The sequence below is a fragment of the Channa argus genome, chromosome 6 (assembly GCF_033026475.1).
Source record: "Channa argus isolate prfri chromosome 6, Channa argus male v1.0, whole genome shotgun sequence".
NCBI classification, from domain to species: domain Eukaryota; kingdom Metazoa; phylum Chordata; class Actinopteri; order Anabantiformes; family Channidae; genus Channa; species Channa argus.
Genome location: NC_090202.1, coordinates 22,603,795 through 22,626,588, shown reverse-complemented (window position 1 = coordinate 22,626,588; position 22,794 = coordinate 22,603,795). Strand labels below are relative to the sequence as shown.

Below are 22,794 nucleotides of genomic sequence, written 5' to 3'. Positions count from 1 at the left end.
GTGAGAGGTGGGTACATGCTTTTCTTAAGGGGTCTCAAGGGCTCCCTTTTACTATGTTGTGTGTTTACCAAGCTGTAGTAGTTTGTTTTTAACTACTGTTATTTTTATTCAACTATTTAGAAAACAAATTTTCCCTTCTTAGGCACAAAAAAGATTGACTGATTGACTGACTGAGAGTTGACTATTGAAGTCTCTAAATATGAATGAATATACTTGAAGATTTGTAAAAACTATTACAAATTTAATATATTTGTGTAAAAGGTGGGGGTTGAATTTAATACATTATGAAATACTGTTATTTTTTAATCTGTGGACAGGTTGCTTTTATGAATGTCCACTGCAATGTTCAGTTATTACCTTTAATACAAAATGTTTGACAGTGATTACAATAAATTCATGCTGCTTAGTTAAATAGAGTCCAATTTTTCTTTTTTAAAAGAAAGACGACTAAGAAAAACTTAAAATTAATAACAGATAATCACTTCAACACAGCATTAATTTATTTACATAACCATACACAAAGCTGTTTCTTTCAATACATTTGATTAAAGTTGCTAAAAGAAAACCTTTCCACTCCCTTTAAGTAGGGAATTGGGGGCTTTAAGATGGCATGGCTAACAATGATCGCTTTCAATACATTCTTATTGATTTTTTTTTATGAAACATTACAGACAAAGATAGCTCCTTTGATGAAGGATTAGACACTGTGTAATTTTAGTGAGTCACTAACAGCTGAAACCTGTGCTTTTTGTGGAATGGTTCTTCTGTTCAGTCGCCTCAACAAACTTTCTCTCATGTCTTTAGTTCTTAGGCAGTAAATAATTGGATTTATCATTGGGGGGAAAAGGCTATACACCATAATAATTACTATGCGCAAATCTGCATTAAAGGTAATTCCAATATTGCTGGCTAAATATGTAAAACATCTGGGTAAATAATAGAGTGAGATTATAATTAGTTGAGCACTACATGTGGACAGAGTCTTTAGGCGACCTTGTAAATTTGCTATCTTAAGGACGGCGACAATTATACAGCAATATGAGAAAATAATAAATGCCAGAGGGCCCAGTAGCATAACCATTGCAGATGCAAAAGCAGCAAGGCCATATGAGGTTCTGTCAGTGCATGCCAGGGTTGTTATACCAATATGATCACAGAAGCACTGATTGATTATGTTTGAGGCACAGTAGGGAAGAGGATATGCCCTGATAACTAACATTAAAGCACCTGCCTTGCCAACAACCCAGGCAGTGATACTGAGAATGAGGATAGTGGAGTTTTTGAGAACAAGTGAATATCTGAGAGGGTGGCAGATAGCCACATACCTATCTAAAGCCATTAGGAAGAGAATATAGGAATTTACTGTGCCCAGATAGTGAACAAAGTACATCTGGACAAAACAAGCAGTGAATGAGATGGTTCCTGATTGAAACCAGTACTTAGTGATGATCTTAGGTAAAGTGGTTGTGCTAAATAGAATGTCACATGCACTCAGATTTAGAATTATATAATACATTGGCTTGTGAAGGCTGCGGTCGGTTGCAAACAAAAAAAGAACTGTAGCATTGCCCAATAATGTTACAAAATAAACTAGGAACAATACAGCGGAGACAAGGCCTTGGTACTGTGGAGGAAGTCCAGGGAATCCAGTAAGAAAAAACTCAGTCACTGTGCTGTGATTTCCCTCCAACATGATGGGGAATAAGACTGAAAAGAGTAAAAATACTGAAAACTGAATTAGGTCATATTACTACAACAAATTGAACACGTTTGCATAAAACATTTCAATATTATTGGTGCACTGTACTTGACATTTTATCCTAGGCAGACCATTTATTTTGTATTATAGTGTCAAATCTTCATTACATTCTCTTTGTTCAGCATAAATTCTTCTTTTTTTTCCAGACTATTCTTTCACGATTCTGTATTCATATGTACAAACCAAAAATGTAAGAAAAAGTAGCAACTAATTTAGTTACGAGTTTACACTTACCTTTATCAAACAGTATAGCAGAATATTATGCTGATTCACCTCTTAAAAATACTTCTTATAGTAGGATGAGGGTATAGTATGCCTCCCATTTTTATTCTCAGTGGATCATCCACAATCAGTCAACTGATCTTAGCCACGCAATGGCCAGTACCCAAAATAAACAAAATGATTATTTGAACTATTCATTATGTCAATATTCTTTAACAAATTCCTAAAATGTATTCAATTCATAATCTGCACACTCAGCAAACTCACTCCCAACATTCAAAAAACTGCTGAAAACAGAACTCTTCCGCATCTTCCTATGCAATTAAAATCTATTTTTAAAAAAACAAAAACAAACAAACAAAAAGCTTCCTTTCTGCTCTTTCTTGCATTTGCATCTCGTGAAATGTAAAACCTTTTCTGATAGGACTTTGCTTTGATGTTTTTCTCCTTGACTTAGATTTTGCTCGATCTGTACTTAAAGTGTAGCTCACTTTGAATAAAAGCTTCTGCCAAATGACTAAATGAAAATGTAAAAATAATCTCAGACTATACTTTTTGTAGTATTTAACTTAACACTTGAGGATATACTACAACCCCAATTCCAAAAAAGTTGGGAGGATGTGTAAAACTAAATAAATAAATGCAATGATTTGCAAATCTCATCAACCCATATTTTATTCACTATAGAATATAAACATGTCAGATGTTGAAACTTACAAACTTTATAATTTCATGGAAAATTTGCTCATTTTGAATCTGATGACAGCAACACATATAAAAAAAAGTTGAAAGAGGGGAAACGAAAAAAAAGGAACTGGAAAAGTAACTGCCACAAATCAAAAACAAATGGAGGAGCATTTGACAGCTAATAAGGTTAATTGGCAACAGGTCAGTAACATGACTGGGTATAAAAGGACCATTTAAAAGGCAGAGCCTCTCAAATGTAAAGATGGGCCGGGGTTCACCAATCTGCAATGAAATGCATCTAAAAATGTTGACAATTTTCCACTAAATGTTCCCACCATTTACAGTATTATTATATCATCAGAAGATTCAGAGAATCAGGAGGAATCTCTGTGTGCAAGGGACAAGGCCGAAGGTCAAAACTGGATGCATGTGATCTTCGGATCCTCAGGCACACCGGCATTAAAAACAGGCATGATTTTTAAACTGGATGTCACTGCATTGGCTCAGGACCACTTTCAGAAATCACAGTCTGTGAACACCGTTTGCTCTACAATCTACAAATGTTAGTTAAAGTTGCATCATGCAAAGAAGAAGCCATATGTGAACACGATTCAGAAATGCCACTGTGTTCTTTGGGTCAAAGTTCATTTAAATTGGTCTGAGGCAAAATGGAAAACTGTTCTGTGGTCACATGAATAAAATTCAGAAATAGTTTTTGGAAACCATTGATACCTTGTCCTGCTAAATAAAGATGAGAGGAACTATCCAGCTTGTTATCAGCACACAGTTCAAAGGCCTGCATCTTTGATGGTATGGGGGTGCATGAGTGCCTATGGCGTGGGCAGCTTACTCATCTGGAAAGACACCGTAAACGCTGAAAAGTACATGGAGGTTTAAGAGCAACATATGCTCCCAACCAGACAACATCTCTTTCAGGGAAGTCCTTGCATATTTTAACAAGACAATGTTGAACCACATATTGCATCCATCACGACAGCATGGCTTTGCACTGGCCTCCCTGCAGTCCAGACCTTTCACCAATTGAAAACATTTGGCGCATCATAAAATGAAAACTTCGGCAAAAAAGGTCCAGGACTGTTGAGAAAGTAGAATTCTGCATCAGAAAAGAATGAACAACATAGATCTCCTATAACTCCAGCAACTGGTCTCTTTACTTCCCAGACATTTACAGACAGTTGTTAAAAGAAGAGCAGATGCTACACAATGGTAAACATCACCCTCCTCCAACTGGAAAGATTCTCTGATTCTTTTGATGATATTATATACTGTGGATGGTTGGATCTTCACAATTTTACGTGGAGGAACATTTTTTTTGACATTTTTCCATAATTTCTAGATGCAGTTTGTCACAGATTGGTGTACCCCTGCCCATCTTTACATTTGAGAGACTGTGCCTCTATGAAAATCTCCTTTTATACACAATCATTTTACTGACCTGTTGCCAATTAACCTAATTAATTGTGAAATGGTCCTTTATTTGTTTTTGATTTGCAGCAATTACTTTTCCAGCTTTTTGCTGCCCCTCTTCCAAAATGTTTGAGATGTGTTGCTGCCATCAAATTCAAAATGAGATAATATTTACCATAAAACTGTAAAATTTCTCAGTTTCAACATATGATATGTTGTCTATGTTCTATTGTGAATTAAATATACTTTGTAGATTGATGAGATTTGCAAATTGTTGCATTTTGTTTTTATTTACGTTTTTACATCTTACAACTATTTGGGAATTGGAGTTGTACATAATGTTGTGTAGGTTACAGTTATTAGAATAAATTAACGCTTGCACACTTTAATACAGTTTATTCTTCCTAAATCTTCTTAGAATTTATTAATAATACAGTTTTACTTTATTCTTATGTGAATCATTTGCAATTTGTGGGTTTAAATATTGCAGCATTCAGTATAATACCTTTGGAGCTGACATTAAACATGAAAAAACAACTTGGCCCAATTCTGTAATTGTTAGGATTAATAGGAGCAATGCATCGAAATTAGGCCAGAGAAAACTGGAAACCCATTTAAGCTGTTTTCCTGATTATCCTAAACAGAAATCAACTACTGTTTTAATACATGAAATTATTTGATTACATAAACATAGACAAAGCTGTTTCTTTCAATACATTTGATTAAACTTGCTAAAAGAAAACCTTTCCACTCCCTTTAAGTAGGGCATTGGGGGCTTTAAGATGACATGGCTAACAATGTCTATTGCTATCAATACATTCCCATTGAGTTTTTTTTATGAAACATTACAGACAAAGATAGCTCCTTTGATGAAGGGTTAGACACTGTGTAATACAAATTCTAGTGAGTCACTAACAGCTGAAACCTGTGCTTTTTGTGAAATGGTTCTTCTGTTTAGTCGCCTCAACAAACTTTCTCTCATGTCTTTAGTTCTTAAGCAGTAAATAATTGGATTTATCATTGGGGGGAAAAGGCTATACACCATAATAATTACTATCCGCAAATCTGCATTAAAGGTAATTCCAATATTGCTGGCTAAATATGTAAAACATCTGGGTAAATAATAGAGTGAGATTATAATTAGTTGAGCACTACATGTGGACAGAGTCTTTAAACGACCTTGTAAATTTGCCATCTTAAGGACGGCAACAATTATACAGCAATATGAGAAAATAATAAATGCCAGAGGGCCCAGTAGCGTAACCATTGCAAATGCAAAAGCAGCAAGGCCATATGAGGTTCTGTCAGTGCATGTCAGGGTTGTTATACCAATATGATCACAGAAGCACTGATTGATTATGTTTGAGGCACAGTAGGGAAGAGGATATGCCCTGATAACTAACATTAAAGGACCTGCCTTGCCAACAACCCAGGCAGTGATACTGAGAATGAGGATAGTGGAGTTTTTGAGAACAAGTGAATATCTGAGAGGGTGGCAGATAGCCACATACCTATCTAAAGCCATTAGGAAGAGAATATAGGAATTTACTGTGCCCAGATAGTGAACAAAGTACATCTGGACAAAACAAGCAGTGAATGAGATGGTTCCTGATTGAAACCAGTACTTAGTGATGATCTTAGGTAAAGTGGTTGTGCTAAAGAGAATGTCACATGCACTCAGATTTAGAATTATATAATACATTGGCTTGTGAAGGCTGCGGTCGGTTGCAAACAAAAAAAGAACTGTAGCATTGCCCAATAATGTTACAAAATAAACTAGGAACAATACAGCGGAGACAAGGCCTTGGTACTGTGGAGGAAGTCCAGGGAATCCAGTAAGAAAAAACTCAATCACTGTGCTGTGATTTCCCTCCAACATGATAGGGAATAAGACTGAAAAGAGTAAAAATACTGAAAACTGAATTAGGCTACAGTAGTACAACACATCAAACCTTTAAAAATTTCAATGATTTTAATAACAGTTTGATATTTTTGTTCATTGTTTGTTATTCAGTAATATGTTCACCATATTATTTTTTAATTTAATGAATGTTGAATTGATATGCTTTATTACATTGTATTATATTAGCAATTTTAAATCTCATGCGTAAAGATCAAACATAAACACAAGTAAGTTATTAGGTAGCCACATGAGTTTAACACTTACCTTTCTCAAACAGTACACCAGCATACTCTGCTAGATCCCCTCTTGTTTTATCTCTTAAAGTCTTTTCATAATTATTCTCAGTGGATCACTAAAAGTTTTCTCATTAAGGGTACCTACATTTTTCACTTGAAAAAAAACACATTTGCCCATGTTCCAACATTAATACATAATTTACGATTTCCAAGGTTTAAATACAATCTTAAAATGTAATCTTAAAATAAAATATTAACTGTGGTATTGATGATGATTTTTATATATTTTTATATATATTTTTTTATATTTTTTATAAGAATATTTTATATTCTCCTTTTTAACAAGTGAATACAAGTGAAAAAAGTGACTTTTTAAAAAAGATGATGATATCTGCATGTCTGCCGGGGAAGACAGTAGACCTCTTTGTATACACTGTTCTCTCCTATGAAGAGCAGTCTGTCAGGCACAGCAACATAACATGTAGCCACTTGGGCAATGTGAGAGCAAAAAGTTTTTCAATATTCCTATTTAATTTACTTTGATAACAATGCATACTGTGCAGATCTTGGTAGAACGTAGCGACAGAAGCAGAGCTGCAGAGGAATGGGGGATGAAGTGCTGGGTGGCGAGTGGATTAATTCTGAGTCTCACACAATGTTACTTCTGTTAACACAACATCAAAGATTGAAATCCAACATTTAATATTCGTAGGTGTTGCAGTTGCACACGTCAATATTACCAGCACCATTAGCAGAAAGCTGGCCTGGGTGACATGATAGGTTTGGCTTTTGTACCCAGAAAGAAACATGGACATTAGGTGAGTTGAGTGTAAAAGATTTATTTAAGATCAAAAGATCGGGGTTGAGTTAGGGACGAAGATCGGGTGGAGAAGCTGGAACCAGGAAGAATGAACTATGGCTCTTGAGACCTCTAGACCTCTAGTTAGGTGGCACTCACTGTCACTGTGCACTAAGGTAATTGTGGAAGAGTAAATGGAGCATTACTCTTATGAATTTCCTTACATTGTAGGAAATGGCTGATGAAATCACTGAAGGCGGAATTATACTTCTCTGTCGATAAGCAAAAACGTTGATGCAGACCTATTGTACACTGATACATTAACACGTGTTTCTTCTAAACTTGCACATTAGACTTATGTGTACACAGAGGGGCAGTATCGAGTTTAACAGACCTCAATTAGCTCACTTTTGAAGGAGTGCTTCAAAATTGGTAAATTGTCAAAGTATTTCAGTTTTTATTAACCAAACAGTTGCATTCTAATACAAGTACAGCCTGGACTGTACTTGTATACTTGTACTGTATTAAAATGCAACACTGTGTGTCACCAGCCTTCAGTATTTGAAACACACAGTTAAAATGACTTATAAAAACATTTTATTAAATTAGTTTGAACATCCATGCAGGTATGAATAGTTAGGTTTTCTTCTACTTCTTCTACTTTTCCGTTTTTTTCCCCCCATGTTTTATCACATTCCGACCCCCAACATTATCCAATCAGCTTGTTCAATGTACATCTCTGCACAATGCGTTGTTGAGATTTAGGGCGTGTGCACGTAGGGGACTCTGCGAGCCTCTGGAGCCTGCAGTTACCTATAATTCCCAGTTTCTAGATCCTTGCTTAGACCATCTGATTAACCTTTGGATTGTAGAAAGAAAACCAAGGAGAGACCTATGGCCCAAAACTTGCCCTTGAATGAGCCCCTCAATAGGCTCGATGTTGCGGGGAGGCCATGAAAGGGGAACACAAGCTTGACCAAGATCTCTGCGGTTTCAGTTTTAATTGAGAGGGAGTTTTAGAAAGGAAATTTAATGAACTATCTCTCAACCATGTTGAGAATTACAGTATTTTGGATGACGAAGGAGAGAGGGACCAGGGTCTCTTGGGGATGGGCAGAGGATGAAGAAAATCAGAGGGGGAGTTTTCTCAAGGCCTTTGTCTAGGCACATGTTGGACTTGAAGACATGAATGCCAGATTTTAAATTGGGTCACCAGAAATGCTGTTGAACCACACAGACAGTACCAGAACCAGACAGTAAGCATGGTACCATTGCAGAACTTTGGAATGAAAGTTGTGCACATGTTCTCATAACAGGACCAGACCAGAATGTTGTCTAGGTGGACAAAGATACAATCATAATCATGTCTCTCAGGACATCATTGACCAGCTTCTAAAACAATAGCCAGGGCAATTATTTTCTATCTTTTCTTCAAATCTTTTTTCCAATAGTCAGTTTTACTATTATTGCAGATAACGAATGGATATTTGGTATTCGGAAGAAATAATTAATTTAATAATCTTAATAGAATATAAATCCCATATGAGAAACCTCCACTGTGTAGGTAATTCACTACTCAGGAGGTTTGTGATCATCCCTAGTGTTTAATAGTGATCTCTCAACACACAACTTGACATATGAGCAGATGCCTTTACAACTTAGGGAATGATTATGAATTCTATCTAAGACAACATCAGTTTTTCTCTAATAAGCCAGAACATCTTTTCTTAACCTTTAGCCTACCTAGTTCCCAAACCACGAATTATGAGAAAATGAACCCTCCCCCTCTCCTTTTTTTTAAGTGTGTTTGTGATAAATTACCTTTAGTTTTTGTGAATGTATGTCTGTTGTGGCATTTCATGCATATTTTAGTTGCATGCATGTTTTGTTTTTGGAAGGATCTGGATTATGTTCCCCCTGACCTATTGAGCACCTGGACATGTGCCCAGTAGGCCAGTGCTGTAATGCATCCATGGTCTAAACATAACCATAAAAAAATTTAATATTGTTATTGTCTATATATCATTAAATTAAACTGCACATAGTACTGCAAAGGTTTATATTTTGGAGGAAAATAAATCTGTTGTCATGAAACATTTTATGATGTGTTTAATAATATGATGTTAAGTATTTGTAAATTGCCATATATACATACAAATTATTATTGTGTAAAAAATACAGTCCAGTTGCCATCATGTTTTTGACATAGTAAGAAAAGCTTGGTACAAGTTCACATGAAGTGATTTACGTTTTTTTGTGTTCAGTTCTGTTAGAAAAATGTCTAGATGTTTAACTTTAACTGCAACACAATGGAAAACAAGGTTGCGTAAGACTGCTTTAAAAACAGAACTCACTGAGGTATAACGCAATGGCACACAGAGACCTACTCTCACATGTGCAAACTTTAATTACACTCTTGAGACCATTATTGACATGAGCCACTAATTAGTTTCTTCTTGATTTGTGTCGTTTCTCCTGAGTGTCATCGGATTAAAACAAACACATCACTCTTCTCTCAAGACAAAACATTTTGCTACATTGTTTTGCAGAACACACCATCAACGGATAGTTTACATAAAATCAATGTAGGCTATAGTGACCAATATTGCATCACTTGTTTTAAAACTTTGCTACTTACACAATATACATTCTGTAGCAGTTAAACTATGACTTGAATCTATTAAGATTTGAACAAATGTTTGGATAGCTCAGTGGTCAGTACTCAGAACAAAGTACTAAGGTTTAGATAATGGGCCCCTGTTTGTGGCCAGGATTCTCCTAAATAGTCTAAAGACACTAAGCACAAAGTGATGATAATGATGATAATGGAACTGTTATTGGTTTTAAAGGTATTTTGTCATAAACCAACCAATGTTGTTGAGTACTTTCCCTCCACCATGTCGCACACATTCACTTCATGGGGCAATAAAGTAAAAGTCATCACTGAAGCAAGGCTCAAGGCCAACATTACTTTAATATACATTACTATGGGGGAACTGTTTAAAACTGCCAGTTTAGGATATTAGCACTAATCCCAGATTTGTTAGCATCAGTTCTATTTGTTAGTAGCAGCAAACAATATAAAATCTGGATTGAATAAATAGTTTATTTTTTAATTTCCGAACCCAAAGCAACAACATCAATGGTATTGTGGGATGTCCTCAGCGTAATTCATAGAATTAATATGAGCGACAGAGGATATAAATTACCGTTTTATGTTTACTAGCAATAATCAGCACTGGCTTAAATGGGAAACTGCACCAACCCTGACAAACAGAATCATGTGACATTCTCACATTATACATTTTACTCAAAAACTGTAGCTTAGGTGAATAAAAGTCGTTGCAAGACACAAGAAATTTTGTGATTTGACTATACTAAGCTACACTAATGGCTGATTTTTTTCTCTGTCTGTTGTTTAATATCAAGTTCACTATCAAGATACCCACAAAGTACAGAAAACCCACTGGAGTCACTGATAATGTAAATCCCAAAGTGAACACTTGGATTTGATGTAGCTGTTATATCCAATTACTTAAAAAATGTGATGCAACACGTGTGTATCTCCATCACAGTTCAATCTCCATCTCCATCAAACAGTGGGGGGAGGCAAACACATCAACAGGATGGGACATGTTAGGAAAAGGTTACTGCTGTTTGTAATATATTAAGGTGAACTAGGGAAATTCATTTCTAACGGACATTTTAATGAACTAATATGGTATTAGTTACAACGAAGAGCATTGTTATGGTTGTCACCACATACATAGTTAAATATTGTCTATTACATCACGGTTTGGGAGGAACCTGAAGACTCAGCTGAAGAAAACATTCCAATCTAAACCGAGTATTGTCTGAAGTATTTTTGTCCACAAAATTAATTTAACCTGTTTGGATATCATATTCCAACAAAACTCTATGTAAGTATGTGTACATGACAATAAAATATTTAAGGTTTAGTGCTTCTTTAAAAATTTTATAATTTTCTTATACCTTTCATATATTAAACATTCTGACAATAAATATGTAAGTCAATAATAAATTAACTGTATTGGGATATATACGTTGTGAAGCAAAGGACACTCAGCTCATGATGGTTAATTGAAAGAAATACTAATTTAATAATGCTAATGAATTATAAATCCCACCTGAATTAACTACTGCACTTTAACAAAACCCCAGTGAATACCTAAATTTAGGCTGAGGAAGGGATTTTAATGCCATTACTGTTTCATGGAGATGCACAATATGTGGTAAATCTGAGTGAATGTCTTTAGACTTTATTATGCACATTACTGAGTTATTTGTATAACTTTTAGTTTCAGTATGGGCAATAAGAAATGTGGGAGAATATTACCTGCTTAATGTGAAGACACAAATTAAGGCAATTTAGGCAATTTCACACAGTCTACTCCATGATTATACACTTGGCCATACCAATACCTGGTGATTTTAATATAAAAATATTATATGGTTTTAATAAAAGTAATTTGAACTAATAAATGCTAATGAATTGTTGTGTGAGTGTGTGTGTGAGTGGGTGAATCGGAATCAACATTGTAAAGCGCTTTCGATAAAAGCACTATATAAGCGACTATTTACCATTTACATAAAGTGGTAAAATTGGCTCCACGGTTACATCAGTGATCTTTAGCCCTTACTTTTTATTTACTTACTTATTATTTAATTACTATACATACTATACATAACTACCTATAATCAGTATTGTTTATAATTCAATTTTTTTTAGATGAGTACTTGTATTTTCGTACTTCAGGTAAAATGTGGAAAACCTGCTTTATAGCCACAGACTGCTCAGAATGGCAATGCTGAACTTGTCTTCCATGAGATAACTAAGATGACCAGTGTTCATATTGTGTCTGATGGAAGCTTCAGTGCATTTCTTGCAGTAATTAGCATGCAGCACTCAAGTCTATGGAACTTAAGATGTTAAAGTGAAGTGAAGTCAATTACCTATGTAATGTATGATTTCACCAGTATGTGTTTAGTATATGTTTAGGATATGAAAAAAATAAAAGGCAAAACAACAGTGCATCAAAAGTCACTAAGGTGCAAAGTACAGACACACAGAGATCTACACTTACATGTCTAAATCACACATTTGGGACCATTCGTGGCAGGAGACACTAATTAGCTTCCTCTTGAAACTCATTTGTGATGTTGCTCCTGAGTATGATAAACAAACAATTTTTCTCCAAGACAAAAGTTTTTGATGGTATTTTGTTTTGCTGAACACAGCATCAGTTGATGCAGTTGTGCAAAAAGTCAAAGTGTACAAAATGTTTTGGCTCTACACCACCAAAATGGAATTAAAGCACATTTTGTTTCATTCTAAGTGTAAAATGTTAAGTTTTATTTAGGGTCTTGTTAAAAACTGTGTAAAATGTAGGAGCTCAATAGCTGCTTATGTATGTCTGGGGCTTGGCTCATCCTAGAAAATGGCTACATACGAAGATTCTCTCATTCTAGGTTCTCTCAGTGCAGAAATACAGGATAATGCTGCATTCCAACCCAGTACAAGACTCCCCTTCCCAATGGCATTCTCCCAGTGCAACTATACTCCTATAAGGGTCATCTCGGTTTAGCAGCATCACATGCGAGTGAGGAGGACACGTTAAAATGGAGCACAGAAAATCTGAGAGCACATGGACAATTTTCAGTGCCAGCTTAAGAAGTACAAGCTAAGGCAATGTGAACGTAAAAATAAAAGTTTGCTCTTGATATAAGATTATAATTATACACATAAAAGTATATTTTTAAAAGTTGTAATGAAAATTTTATCAGTGTAAAAGTGTGTATCCCCCTTGATAAATTCATTAAAAATTAAGTTTAATTTCTCATAAAGACATATTTCTACAGGCTAATTGTCCATTACATATTACGTTGAAGAGCATAGAGATATTATAATATAGGGAAGGCAGAAAAAAGTTTTGAAACATGAATACATAAGTACATCCAGACCTTGAATTAGAATCAGATTAAATCAGCGTAACAGAGTGGTGTAACTCCTAAAGTGAGTGAGCTTGTTTATATGCATTAAACTGTAAGTGTTCTGCAAAATGTCCATTCACTGATGGCCACTTTGTTTCCATATTCATATGGGAAACTATTGGTCATGTCTTTGACAGTGTGTGTGAAATTCATGCTGATGACATAACCAGAACATAGAGAATTGTTGATTTAAGAATTCAAGTGAATTAAGGTAAGTGGCTACCACGTCAAATTAGCTAGGAACAACATCCAACGTGATAGGATCATGAGCCCGCCCAATGGAAAGTTACTGTTCTGGTGATCATTATAACCCTACATCCTAGAAGCTGTCTGGTAATTTGGTTGGATGTAGAACATGTAGACTAGCATGTAGAAAGTGTACATGTACAAACCTGTTAAACTGAGCTCAGTTAGTTATTGTTGTACAGTTTGGACACATCAAGATGTCTGGTTATGACTTATACTCGAATTGAATTATCTTTTGATTAGGGAAAAAAATTACATATGCTTGCATTGTTAACCTTGAAATTTTGTTGAATATGACTTTAAACAACGCAACAATTAAAGTTAGAGAATTTATCATAGGTGGTTTTGATTCACTCAAAATGCCTATGACGGTTGGTGTTGTTATATTGATTGTCTATGTTGTAGCTGTTCTAGCCAATATCATAAACATCCTGTTAATTCTTTATGACAAGAAATTACACAAACCAATGTATCTTCTGATTTGCAACCTTGCAGTTGTTGATATACTGTACACCTCCAGTGCCAGTCCTACAATGATCGGACTTCTAGTTGCTGGTGTTAAAACCATATCCTATGTGCCCTGCTTAATTCAAATGTTTGTTTTCAACTTGGGTACAGTAATGGAGATGTTTGCTTTAGCAGTTATGGCATTTGATAGATTGCTTGCTATAAGTTGTCCCTTTCAGTACTATAACTATTTAACAAATACACGTACACTTGTCCTGACATATAGCCTGTGGATTGCTGGCTGTGGTCTTGCAGCTTTTTGTCCTGCAACTGTGATTCCTCTCCCTCACTGCTATTCAGTGTTGATGTATGCTTTCTGTGATTATCCTGCCTTAATACGAACCACTTGTGCTGATCATAACTATTATTTTAATCTGATCGCGGCGGGAACATTTTTTCTCTTATTTTTCACTTTTATTTTTATTTGTCTGTCCTATGTTGGGATCATATTTTTTGTGAAATTATCCTCAAACAATGACAAAATCAAAATGGGCAGCACTTGTTTGAATCACCTGATTGTGGTCATATGTTATTACTTCCCAATATTTATCACTGCTATTTTGACCAGGATAGGTGTGGTACTAACTTTTGAGGCACGTAATGGCTTAATAATTGGGACCATCCTCGGTCCATCTGTAGTTAATCCTTTTGTGTATTGTCTTAGAACAAAAGAAATGAAATGTAAGATCATGAAGATGTTCCAAAAAAGTTGACACCTCAGTAGTGTCTTATGTATTTCTCTCTCTCTCTCTCTCTCTCTCTCTCTCTCTCTCTCTCTCTATATATATATATATATATATATATATATATATATATATATATATATATATATATATACGAACACACACATATACATATATTTGTGTGTTTTGCATGTGTATAATTAATTTACTGGAAATGTGTTTTTATATCTATTATACTATATATAATGAACAGTTTACCAAACATTTTTTGACAACATTTCGGGAACACTTTGAACTGCAGAGTCAATGAAAACATGCCAGCTCCACACTTCACAGGTGTTATTGATTTAGAAAATGTCATTATTCACCATAAAGTTATGTACCTGCATATGCCTTCTAACTTTATGTCAGTGAACCCAAACATGTGCATTAAGATATTCAAGTGACTAATTTGCCATTTGGTTGTAGAATTATGGACAGAACATTTTTATGTAGAACAGATGCATTGCAGAAATATTCCAGCATGTTAGAACTGCAGTGAATTAGTCTAATAAGTAAAAGCCAATAATCATTTGGTTCAGGCTTGTGTGACGACTTGATTCCTTTCTTTGCCAGTAGGATGTTTGACTTTTTGGACTAATCAACAACTAATCTTTCAGAAGCTTGTTTTACCCTACCACAATGAAAATTGAATTGTAAAAAACTTACTGTGTGTGTGTGTATGACTGTGTGTTTGTATTTGTCATGTAGGGCAAAAAAAAAAGAAAAAGTTTTTCAAGTTAGGACCTTTCATGTGAAGCGAGGATATTTTGTGTTTCCTAACACGTTTGAAGGCCTGGTTGAGGGTTTAGTTTTATGGTTAGGGTTAGAATCAGTAATTTAGGTCAAAGTTATGGTAAGGGGTTAGGGAATGCATTATGACAATAAATGTCCTAAAACCAAAATTAATAAATGAATAAAAATGTGTGTGTAGGTGCACAAATCATTTAAAATTCCACAAAGCAGAAGATTTTGCTGGAGTAGAGAGAACAGAGAGCACTCCTCCTTTGGTGTTAAGATTTAAGATCCATGCCGTTCGCTTTTTTTTTTTTTTTGTGAGGTGACTGAGTTATTGATTAAAACTTCCCAAATGTGGCTTTTTTTCTATTTAATTAAACTTACGGCTGCAGTGTTTTTTCTTGTTCTTCTTCTGACTTTTCGGCGAACAACACGCCTTAAGGTACATTGCTGCCCCCAAAGTTAGAGCTTGGAATTGCCATTCTTCATTGAGCCAGCACCTCAGTCAGTAGAAAATGGTGGGCAGCAGGCGTATATATTTATTTTACTCATAATGTATTTATTTACTCATTAGGTTTTGCATTTATGTCTTGATTGAAGTTAACCGTATGTTTGTATGAACTGAATATGATTTATAGAAGGGAGAGGAGTCTTAATACGAATCACCCGGAACATTTTTTTCTCTTATTTTTCACTTTTATTTTTATTTGTCTGTCCTCTGATGCGATCATATTTTTTGTGAAATTATCCTCAAACAATGACAAAATCAAAATGGGCAGCACTTGTTTGAATCACCTGATTGTGGTCATATGTTATTACTTCCCAATATTTATCACTGCTATTTTGACCAGGATAGGTGTGGTACTAACTTTTGAGGCACGCAATGGCTTAATAATTGGGACCATCCTCGGTCCATCTGTAGTTAATCCTTTTCTGTATTGTCTTAGAACAAAAGAAATGAAATGTAAGATCATGAAGATGTTCCAAAAAAGTTGACACCTCAGTAGTGTGTTTTTTATTTCTCTCTCTCTCTCTCTCTCTCTCTCTCTCTATATATATATATATATATTTATGAATATACATACAAACACACACATATACAGTATGTGTGCTTGTAATGTGATATGATAATGAGCCTGTCCAATGAAAAAATACTCATCTGGTGAATTTTGTAACCCCACCTCCTAGAAGCTATCCCTAACCCTATTATTGGATGTAGTTGTATGCAGAGTATATATACAAACCTCTACTGAGCTCAGTTAGTTATTTTTCTGCAATCTGACAGATGAATTTGTCCGGTTATGATTTGCAATGTATTGAATTATCTGTTGTTTGGAGAAATTTGTATGTATATTTGCTTTTTTTTTTTTTTTTACTTGAAATCTTGTTGAATATGGCTTTAAACAAAACTTCAATTAGAGTAACAGAATTCATCATAGGTGGTTTTGATTCACTCAAAATGCCTATGACGGTTGGTGTTGTTATATTGATTGTCTATGTTGTAGCTGTTCTAGCCAATATTATAAACATCCTGTTAATTCTTTATAACAAGAAATTGCACAAACCAATGTATCTTCTGATTTGCAACCTTGCAGTTGTTGATATACTGTACACCTCCAGTGCCAGTCCTACAATGATTGGACTTCTAGTTGCTGGTGTTAAAACCATATCCTATGTGCCCTGCTTAATTCAAATGTTTGTTTTCAACTTGGGTACAGTAATGGAAATGTTTGCTTTAGCAGTTATGGCATTTGATAGATTGCTTGCTATAAGTTGTCCCTTTCAGTACTATAACTATTTAACAAATACACGTACACTTGTCCTGACATATATCCTGTGGATTGCTGGCTGTAGTCTTGCAGCTTTTTGTCCTGCAACTGTGATTCCTCTCCCTCACTGCTATTCAGTGTTGATGTATGCTTTCTGTGATTATGCTGCTGTAATACGTACCACCTGTGTCGACCCTAACTATTATTTCAACCTGATCGCAACCATAACCTTTTTTCTCTTATTTTTCACTTTTACTTTTATTTGTGTATCCTATATTGGGATCATATTTTTTGTGAAATTATCCTCAAACAATGACAAAATCAAAATGGGCAGCACTTGTTTAAATCACCTGATTGTGGTAACGTGTTATTACTGTCCAATATTTGTCATTGCTATTTTGACCAGGTTAGGTGTGGCATTAACTCTTGAAGCGCACAATGGCTTATTAATTGGTACTATCCTCGGACCGTCTGTAGTTAATCCTTTTGTGTACTGTCTTAGAACAAAAGAAATTAAATGTAAGATCATCAGCTTGTTTCAAAAAAGTTGACATCTCTGTAGTTTCATATCTCTCTCCTCCTAACACACACAACCTACAGAAATATACATTCATGTTAAATCCTTATTTTTATATTTACCAATAATTCAGAGTTCCCAGCTAACTTAACTAACTGCATTTGTTTGAATTGTGGAAGTACTCTGTAAACATCCAGAGTCAGGGAAAAATGCCAGCTCCACATGTGCAGAGGAAACCACATTGTTTTTAATTATTTTTTGTTTGGTTTAGAAAATGACAGCTAGTATACACCTGAGTGTGTGTATGAGTGTGTACTTTAAATAGATTTCAAATTTGGATTTTTAATAATTCGCAAGAAATGTAAATAATTTCAAAATATCAAAAATAATATTTCATAAGCTGTAGACTAAAAAAGATTGTCAGATTTCATAATTTTTTTATTACTTTCATTTTTAATTGCTTGTCCTATATTGGATCATATTTTTAGTAAAATTATCTTAAATAATTAGAATAATAAAATGGGCAGCACCTGTCTGAATCACTTGATTGTGGTAACATGGCATAACTGTATTTATTACTCTTATCTTCACAACATTAGGTGTTGTATTAACTCTTATTGTCAATGTGAAAACTTAAAAATTATAGTCCCACATTGAATACATGTTAAATTACAAATTAACACTCACTGTTTTGTCCACATTGCCATAACCTGCAAACAGCTCACTGAAAGAGTCTGTGAGATTGGGCTTTATTGGAGACTGCGTTTCCCTCAAGCTCCATGACACCTATCTGCAGAACTTCGGACATATACTTCAGCTCATAAGGGTAGTTTAAGTTCAAAGCATACATCAGGCCAAACAACGTGGCAGTGGCTAATGCCATATTATCCAGATTTTGTAATAAAATCTGTCCTTCAAGGACAATGCCACTGTCTTCAGGTGTATCACTGGCATGTAGTCCTTTGATGACATAGATTCCAACAGTGGTCTCCTCAATTGCCCCTTGGATGAAATCTTTGTCTTCTACCTGCATAGTCACAAAATAAAACAAAATTAGATATAAAACACATTAAACACACAAAATGCATAGTTTTACTGTATGTCCTGAAAGTGACATATTTTGTGAAATGTGCGCTTGTTTGATGAAGGAACAGTGTGATCCAACATGATGATAATATTTGTACTGCTCATGTTGTCATTTTGGTCTTTTAATTGTTTGAGGTTAAGCTATTTTTAAGTACTTTGTACAAAGTTCAGGGCTCAAACTCATTTCAAGAAATAATTTTTCAGGTTTTCAGGCATATAAGGCTTGTACAAATGTGTGCAAATTTGTTGATTTACTCTGAAGAAGGAAAGCTTTAAACTGAAGCAGTGTGCTCCTGAAGAGTATGTCAAACTGCCAGTCGACAGGTGAAGACGTCTCACTGAGCCATGGAAATCACCTTTTTGCAGTGATTGCCTCCAAAGGCGGTTCAGCAAAATATTACTTTAAGGGTACCATCATATTTGTCTTCGCCATTGCCAATTGTATCTTGATAAGTGTAAGATAAGTGTAAATGTAAAACTACCTCTCAAAATGAAGGAATCTAATACCTAAATCTAATACAGTTTATTCTCTCACTAGATCAACATCATCCCCATAGTCAGGAGGGAAATGCAGCAAGTAAGGGAATTATACTTTTTCCTCACAAAAATTTGTACAATCAAAATAAGTACTTTATTTTCAGAATAAATTCTTATTACAGATATGGGGTCTATAATGCTCTTCAGTTTTCATCCAATCTGGCCTCTCTTTCTAAAGAGCTTCAGAAGTTTATCAGGTAGGATATCTAGTTGTGAGAGAAATCTGGATTGCAGAATCATGGTGTAAACTCATTGATCTGAAACATGAATGACGACAGAAATAAAATTAAAATTTGCAATTAAGGTATGCATTAAAAACAATAGTTACCATGAGGACTGGTGAGGTAATATTAAATTAAAAGTTTGTACTGTCACAGCCCTGTCTCCGTGTTTAGTTTTCTAGCTTTATTTCCTGTTTTTGGCTTTTATTTTGTTGCTCCTCCTGTGTCTCTTCCTGTGAGTCTGTTTGTCTTTACCTTCCTCGTTTTGTCCTGATTTGTTTCACCTGTTCCCCTGTCAGTTTGTAGTATGTGTAAGTGGGTGTTGGTTTGCATTCTACATAAGTTTGTGTCCTTCCTGATCCCTGTCTGGACTCTGTCAAGGTTTTGGATCTGTGGATTGGATCTCCATTTGTTACGTGTTGCATTAGTTTATCCTTCTCGTTTGTTTCATCCTGCTCCTCATGTTAGTTTCTCCTGTTTAGCTCTGTTCTTTGGTCCCTGCTTTGGTTTGGTTATTCCTTGTTAGGTTTGCAGTAGTTTATCCTCTGGCTGGGTGTTTTACCCTGCTCCCTGTATTAGTTTCTCCTGTTAATTTCCCTTTGCCTCTAGTTTAGTTTGTTTTGTACCCATCTGTCTATTCCTGTTTAGTCCCTATTATTTATCCTCTTACCTGTGTGTTTGAATTAGTTATGATCTTGTCTGGTCCCTGGGTGAACCTTACGATGTGTCTAACTTGTATGTGTACACCCGTTTGTTTGAATAGCCGTCCTGTCTGTCGTTCACCCTACTCGTGTATAGTCTGTCGCTTGTTACCTTTTTGTTTTGTTAATCACTCCACAATGAGGGTAATGATTTTTAGTTGTTAACCCCTCCTGTTTCTTTATAAATACCCTCTTCCTTATACCTCCTCTTGCCGTCTCCTTACTTGGTTCCTTGCAAAATTACTCATACTAACTGTGACATGTACAGTGTCTGAATTCCAGAATTGAATATTTTTGATATCTAATCGCAAATATTCTGGAGCGTCCAAAATGTGGATGTTTGTAATTAAGTACTTCAGATCTATTTGCAACTACAGTTTGACAACACTTTCAGACAAACACACAAATGGTGCAAATCAATTAATGTAACAAACACCCTCAGAGTCCTTCACATTTATTCTCTATTATCACTTGAATGCAGTCACTTAAAAGTTTATTATGTAGTGTTAGTGCATCAGAATATTCACCACTACAGAGCCTTTGTAAATCCCTCAAAGCAAGGTTGAGGTCAGTGGTCCACATGAGGAAAACAAATACCTTTGCTACAAAACAATAACATTCTTAACTGATATTAAAGCAATTAAATGAGTGCGTACACAAATACACTGTTAGTTTTTCAGGCTCTGTTTACTCACTGCAGCTTAATTTTCCTATCATGTTAAGCCTCCTGTACGCGCTGAGCCCCTCACTGAAATCAAGCAGAGTTTCTCCTGTAAGGACATTTCTGGCTCTAAAAGTCTCCTGCTGTGTGGGAAACACAACTCTGGACGATGTCCAGAGCTGATTTCTCCAGGCACTGTCCAGAGTCAATGTAACAGTCTTTCTTGTCCCTTTTGAGACTCGTAATGAGCTAACAAACATTAGGCTTAAACTTGCAGGTGGTAACATCAAATATGATTTGACAATGAGCCTGTCCAATGAGAGTTACTGTTCTGGTGGTCCTTATAAATCTAGACTCTAGAAGCTGCCGGGTAAACCCCATTAATGTTTTAATGGAAGCTGTTTGACTGAGCTCTGTAAGTTTTTATTTAATGTCTGAGAGATGGGATATGATTTGCAGTATACTAAATGATGTTTTGCTTTATGAAACATTTTTAAAACAACTTCTTTCTACATTTTTTTCCCTTGGTATTTTGTTAAATATGACTTCACAAAATACTTCATTCAAACTAACCGAATTTATCATTGGGGGATTTGACACAACCAACAGTCCTGTGGTAGTCGGTGCGGTTATATTGATTGTCTATGTTATAGCTGTTGTAGCCAATCTAGTTAATATCATCGTCATTATTATTGACAAAAAACTACACAAACCAATGTATCTTCTAATTTGTAACCTTGCAGTTGTTGATATACTGTACACCTCCAGTACTAGTCCAACAATGATTAGGGTTTTATTTGCGGGTGTTAAAACTGTATCCTATGTGCCTTGTTTAATTCAAATGTTTGCTTTCAACTTAGGAGGTGTGATGGAGATGTTTGCTCTATCGGTTATGGCATTTGATCGATTGATTGCTGTTAGTTGTCCTTTTCACTACCATAGTTATTTAACAAATGCACGTACCCTTGTCCTGACATATATCCTATGGATGGTTGGCTTTAGCTTTGTCTCTGTTTTTCCTGTTATTTTGATTCCTCTCCCTCACTGTTATTCAGAGCTGAGATATGCTTTTTGTGACTATGCCTCTATACTCAGAACCACTTGTGTCAACCCTAACTACTATTTCAATCTTGTAGCAATCATAATATTTTTTCTTGTATTTTTCACATTCATCTTTATTTGCCTGTCCTATGTTGGGATTATATTTTTTGTGAAATTATCCTCAAATAACGAGAAAAAGAAAATGGGCAGCACTTGTTTGAGTCATTTAATTGTTGTAACATGTTATTACTGTCCAGTATTTATCATCAGTATCTTGACCAGGTTAGGTGTAGTATTAACTCTTGAGGCTCGAAATGGCTTAATAATTGGGTCCATCCTCGGCCCATCTCTTGTAAATCCCTTTGTGTACTGTCTTAGAACAAAAGAAATTAAAGATAAGATTGTAAATATGTTCAAGAAAAGCTGAGATATTTCAGTACATCAGTATTATGCTGAAATGATAAAATACATTCAATACATTTTTAAAATAATTTCTTATGTTTAGAGTTGTAAGGCACAGGTAAGTTGTAAGGCACAGGAGCCTTTTAGCTGGGTGAAGAACAGCAAGCAAATTCGGCAACCTAGGAATCTAAAACAAAATTATAGTTTTATTCCCATGTACCTGCACAGTAGAGTTTCAAACTAATTTAATTTGTATGTCTTTTAATTGTGAGAGAAAACTTAAACGATTGGAAGAAAACATACTGGGGGAATGTGCAAACTCTTTCTGTAACTTCATATGTGCAGAGAGCAACATATTGTATTAAATATCATGCAATTTGTTATGCAAACTCTGATCAGCACACCACAAAAATGCACTCTTACCAGCATAAGCATCTAGCCTGCTGACTGTTAATGCTTAGCTGTAATGTTGCTGTTGACTGTTATTATATGTGTTCATAAACTGCATATAAAACATTATAGATATTAAATGTAGATATCATTATAAAAGATTCATATATAATAAAGATGCATGTTTCAAAAACATCTCACAAAACTAGA

General features: G+C 35.1%; 5 protein-coding genes across 5 annotated transcripts; 3 read left to right on the top strand and 2 right to left on the bottom strand.

Annotated features, from left to right (window-relative positions):
* Nucleotides 1-697: 697 nt before the first annotated feature.
* On the bottom strand, nucleotides 698-1,693 carry LOC137129281 (olfactory receptor 13C2-like). The gene has a single exon (XM_067508252.1). The coding sequence runs from the start codon at nucleotides 1,691-1,693 to the stop codon at nucleotides 698-700; it is 996 nt and encodes a 331-aa protein (XP_067364353.1).
* A 3,280-nt stretch (nucleotides 1,694-4,973) lies between these two features.
* LOC137129280 (olfactory receptor 2AT4-like) lies at nucleotides 4,974-5,975 on the bottom strand. The gene has a single exon (XM_067508251.1). The coding sequence runs from the start codon at nucleotides 5,973-5,975 to the stop codon at nucleotides 4,974-4,976; it is 1,002 nt and encodes a 333-aa protein (XP_067364352.1).
* A 7,610-nt stretch (nucleotides 5,976-13,585) lies between these two features.
* LOC137129279 (olfactory receptor 4D11-like) lies at nucleotides 13,586-14,512 on the top strand. The gene has a single exon (XM_067508249.1). It carries the CDS (start codon nucleotides 13,586-13,588, stop codon nucleotides 14,510-14,512), a length of 927 nt encoding a protein of 308 aa, XP_067364350.1.
* A 2,140-nt stretch (nucleotides 14,513-16,652) lies between these two features.
* Nucleotides 16,653-17,579, top strand: LOC137129278 (olfactory receptor 4D11-like). The gene has a single exon (XM_067508248.1). The coding sequence runs from the start codon at nucleotides 16,653-16,655 to the stop codon at nucleotides 17,577-17,579; it is 927 nt and encodes a 308-aa protein (XP_067364349.1).
* Nucleotides 17,580-21,292: 3,713 nt separating this feature from the next.
* LOC137129272 (olfactory receptor 6C1-like) lies at nucleotides 21,293-22,219 on the top strand. Its single transcript, XM_067508230.1, has one exon. It carries the CDS (start codon nucleotides 21,293-21,295, stop codon nucleotides 22,217-22,219), a length of 927 nt encoding a protein of 308 aa, XP_067364331.1.
* Nucleotides 22,220-22,794: the final 575 nt, after the last annotated feature.